We start from the raw sequence: 4,665 nt of genomic DNA, 5'->3' as shown, positions 1-4,665 counted from the left end.
TAATTCTTCTCTTCAATAAGCTCATTGTTTCCAGTCTTTCCCTTGCTAAGCATGTCCTTTAGATGTCTCTAAATTGGCCTTTTATCATGGGCATATGAACTAGTTTATTTTGTGAATATTCTGAAAAACTAAATCGGTTTATTCTAGGTATAATGCCTTTGAGTTTTCTTGAAGGGTATTTTTCAATATGCTCTAAACGACTTTTTAAAGTTGCCTCATCAAGAACCGAAAATACTTTTGAGTTTTATGTGACTTCATAATATTTATCATATTTCCAGCAAACCTTAATATGCTTCTTGGATGACTTATTTCTCATTATAACTATATGATACTCGTCCCATCATATTCACAAAAATTACTATTTTTGTTTTTAATCGAGTCTTTGTTTTTTTTAACATTTTTTTTCTACAAAAGTTCGATAAAACATATTGAAAAATATATATATATTCTTATCGAACAGTACATTTTTTTTGTTTTGACATAGTGGAAGAACACTATAAAATTCCATGCATATTTCTTTCAAGTATTTGATGGTGATGTTCATAGTTGCTTAAGCATCTGAACTATGTTCATAGACACATAAGATTTGTAAAAGACTTATTACAGATGTTCAAAATTGTGAAACCACTAAAATACCTAAATGCCAATCTAATTGGAAAAAAAATCCTTCAACAAATGAAGCCATTTCAGGTTACAGTTGATTATGCAACTGTATAAACCTTCACTACTTTAGATGTATCACATACAACAAGATTATCTGAATCACTCGGGGTGCTGCACAGCCAATTGACCTGCCAACATTTCAAAAGTTAAAATACCAAAAATACCCTTGAAGAAATAGGGAATGGAGTAGGCAGTAGACTTACTTTTCTGGTCAAATTTATGTTTAAATGTAGAATGTCGGTATTGTCCCTGGTAGTTTGATCCACTTCAGAGAATCTTGACAAGTTCCAAGCTTTCACAGCTTTATCATTTCCCCCTGATATAACATACCTTCCTTTTTCCCCAAACATAGAAAACGCCCTAAAAAATATCACAATTTTTATAAGTAGTTTTAATGTATTTAAACATAAAAGTCAAAAATGATGACTTACACACAAGATACAGCAGCAGTATGTCCTCCACATGAATAATCCAAACGCAATCTCGTCCGTTGATTTTGATCTTGTTTTTCGGGATGATTTTGAGATGAAGATTTTCCATTTGACTTTGTTTGACCAGTTTTTCTAGCTTTAGATTTTGCAGCTGTGAATTCTGATTCAATATTTATTACATCAACAACACCATCACCTCTTGCCACCACACAAATTTTGTCAAGCTTTTCCAACATATCAACTTCAGGAACTGCAATTGCATGGACAAAAGCAGGGTTGAAACACTGGGCCCCACTACTGCTGCTCTCTGGATCAGACTTACCTAAAGGAAGAGAAAAATCAAAAAATGTATATATTTAAAACTAATGAGGGCATTAACGTCTTTTGCACACATGAATTTGGCATAATCAATCATACCCAAGTCCATAACTTTGAATGGTCGTCCTTTGGAGAAGTCCCACATTATAAGCTTTGAATCAAGCCCACCAGTGATTACTGCAAAAGAAACATGTTACAATTTTGGTCCCTGAGTTTGTAAAAAATTTGCAGTTTTGGTCCGCAGATAGTTTCCTTTTGCAATTTTAATGTTTATTTTTAAAAGTGTAACGATTTTGGTCCATGAGAATGTTCAAAATTTGTGTTTTGAAATTTCCTTTTGCAATTTTGGTGCCTATAGGGACCAAAATTGTTGCAACAATTGAAAATAGGCACCAAAATTGCAAAGAGGAAACTGTTTGGGACCAAAACTGAGACTTTTGAACAAACTCAGGTACCAAAAAGGTAATTTACTCTTTGTTAAATAAGTAATATTCACAGATTAAAGGCAATATAAAAAAACACACCTTCCCAAGGTCTCCAAGGAAGAAACTGCACACTGCTACATATCTGAAAATAAATTAAGATGACAAGCAAGAAAATTGTGTGTGTGTGTGTGTGTGTGGGGGGGGGGGGGGGGGGGGGGGATGATTAAGCAAGACAAATAATTTAAGGATACACTTTCATGGGCAGCTCTTAATGTCTTATAAAGGCACTTTTGGCGAATGTCAATAATCTGCAAGATAATAATAATTAGTATTACGAGGAATAAATGCTACTAGATATAAAGCAGATAGAAAAAGAAGATTAAAAAATAAGATCATTAAACCAAAAATGACTATTGTGATCGTTGTTGTGAAGTAGAAAAAAAAATAATCTATTAACTAAATAACCAAACCTTTATATCACCACCATCATCTGCAGCTGCTAGAAAAGATGATTTTGAGTTGCATGTGATCTGCATAGAAAGAAGTAGATGCTCAATGTTGTAGTAGAAAAAAATGGAAGTGGGATGCTATAATACAGAAATAAATGAAAGTGTGTTACTATTTTTCTTGCATTTAACCCTCTAGATAAAAGAAAAACAGATAATGCAAATCTGAACCTGGTTGATCTCCTCTTTATTGTAATTGAAACTCTCCAATGGCTTCCATGAGGCAAGCTGCAAGATGAAGCTCAACATTGTCACCTCTAAAGAATAACCATGGAACAAGTAAGTTTTTTCTTTATGTAAATCAACCAAATGAGTATGGGTGTCAAATAAAACCTAACAACGAAAAATCAATGAATAGTTTAAGTGTAATAAAAGGAGGAAATGTGATGATTATCTAATCAAAATTACCATATGTACATCAAAAACCTTCACTTCATTTTCTGAGGAAATGTATATGATATCCTCATTCCCTGCAATATGAAAAAATACAAGCAGATTATAAAACTTTTCTTGAAAAAAGAAATAGCATAATATAATCTCCTGCATTTGTGCACCTAAACCAATTTTTTATTGAATCTGAAGATAGCAACCTAATGCATGTGATCGAGTATGCAAGTTAAACATGTTAACAAACAACTAAAGCACAATATATTCATTTGAAACAACAGAGATAAATTGCTACAATGTATTGAAACCTAAGAACACTAACCTGGTTTGAAGCATAAGGAGGAAATAGGATTTTGTGCAGCATCCATGGTAAACAAAAGATCTTTACATCGCATATCAAACCAGCAAACACACCCATCCTGCATATACCATTATATAATTTCATAGTTAGTACCTTTTGATAAGTCGTCTGACCTCACATACTGTTTTTGAAGTTGAATGTTAATCAAATTGACTCCAAAATCCAGTGTTAGGTACTTAGGTTTAAAAAATTGTATCAAAATTTCCTTAAAATCTGAAGCCAAGCCTTGTGAACTCATACGTAATAACTTTGAGTAACCTTAATGTAGTTAACAGGAATTCGTGATATATCAGGAAATTAATAGCATATTTAAGGTTAAATGTTAGTATTCGTAACCTCAAAAGCAACACAACACAAATGCACGCAATGCGAAGAATTCCTATCAATTTCGTAGTTGAAATAGGTACGAACTCATTAGTGAAGAGTTCGTCTCTCTTTTGGAATTAAGTTATTGGCAAGTGTCAATAAACAAACAGTAAAATGATAACACAACTGAAAGAGGCAAATTAAGAGGTGAGAAAGGGTGCGTACTTCGGATGAAGAAGCGATGAGGCCAGGACGATCGCGGGAAGCAATACAGCAGGTGGCGATGGCTTTATGACCTTTCAGCCGTCTTGCTTGTGGTCTAGTCGTAGGCGTGGCGTTCGTCTCCACACTCGATTCCGCCATTTTTGGTTCTCGCTATTGAACTGAACTTTCGGAGTCATTTATCACGTATTTATATTTTACACAATTTCATTTTTGTTAGTTTAGTTTTTTTTTTTTATAAATATAAGGGCAAATCGGATAAAAGTAAGCTTGTATAAAATATCAATTTTGATATTTTGTTTTTTTTTTCTCAATTAAGTCTCCAAGTTTACAATTTTGTTACAAAAACTTTATTTCTTTTGATCTTCTATCATCAAGATTTTATACAATGATTTAATGATTTTCCAAGATTGCCCAAGTGGTTCATTATCTTAAAATGGTGCAAGCAAGACAAAGAAGTTTTAATAATAGTCATTCGACAACCAATCCAATTTGTTACAGAAATTAACAACTTGAACATTTTAAGTTTCAACGACATGAATCAACTTTCAACTTATTATGTGGTCCGAGCTACATATCATCTCAATGATCGATATGAACTTGTTTTCCTCAATCGGTGATATATGAATACATAATTAAGCAAGTAAGTTTCCATGTTTACAACCTCCATCATGCTCGTTATAAAGTCGTGTGTGTATATATACACACATCATTCGAGTAAACATAACTATTCATCATGCATTTATCATATTAACATATAAAATGTGACTGCTAGAATCATGTATTTGTTAACCTGGAATCATTTATCAAATCATGTACTTGACCGGTTATTTTCAGAAAGACCTTCGTGCAACAATATAACACCGCCTAGTGAATTCACTATATTTTAATCCTATTTTATACCTTCATTTCACGGTCTTAAACTCAAATGGATATGTCTTTCGATTTTATATCATAGCATGTTAACGTTTCATAATTGAAATGAAGAGCAACACATTATTTTTGTGTATGAATGCATGTTCATGAATTTGGCATGCTTAGAATAA

The 4,665-nt window shown here is 32.8% G+C and overlaps 1 protein-coding gene across 1 annotated transcript; it reads right to left on the bottom strand.

The window, feature by feature from the left end:
• Window positions 1–490: 490 nt before the first annotated feature.
• Window positions 491–3,799, bottom strand: LOC145124781 (Transducin/WD40 repeat-like superfamily protein). The gene is made up of 11 exons (XM_079060240.1): window positions 3,623–3,799; window positions 3,053–3,149; window positions 2,752–2,813; window positions 2,515–2,571; window positions 2,308–2,367; window positions 2,089–2,145; window positions 1,937–1,979; window positions 1,512–1,589; window positions 1,095–1,416; window positions 867–1,023; window positions 491–791 (listed from the first exon to the last, which is right to left on the bottom strand). Exons 1-11 carry the CDS (start codon window positions 3,758–3,760, stop codon window positions 702–704), a joined length of 1,161 nt encoding a protein of 386 aa, XP_078916366.1. The 5' UTR covers window positions 3,761–3,799; the 3' UTR covers window positions 491–701.
• Between the last annotated feature and the right edge of the window lie 866 nt (window positions 3,800–4,665).

Source organism: Lactuca virosa, chromosome 7 (genome assembly GCF_052849685.1).
Source record: "Lactuca virosa cultivar CGN04683 chromosome 7, Lactuca_virosa_CGN04683_v6, whole genome shotgun sequence".
NCBI lineage: Eukaryota > Viridiplantae > Streptophyta > Magnoliopsida > Asterales > Asteraceae > Lactuca > Lactuca virosa.
Note: the sequence above shows the minus strand (reverse complement) of the source record. Positions and strands in the feature narration are given on the sequence as shown.

Bases quoted from the DNA above. Each gene is read 5' to 3' on its own strand.
- LOC145124781 (XM_079060240.1), bottom strand. From the start codon at position 3,760: ATGGCGGAATCGAGTGTGGAGACGAACGCCACGCCTACGACTAGACCA. The intron at 2,572-2,751 runs GTAATTTTGATT...TTCATCTTGCAG, and splicing joins AGGTTTTTGATGTACATATG to CTTGCCTCATGGAAGCCATT. The intron at 792-866 runs GTAAGTCTACTG...AAATGTTGGCAG, and splicing joins ACATAAATTTGACCAGAAAA to GTCAATTGGCTGTGCAGCAC.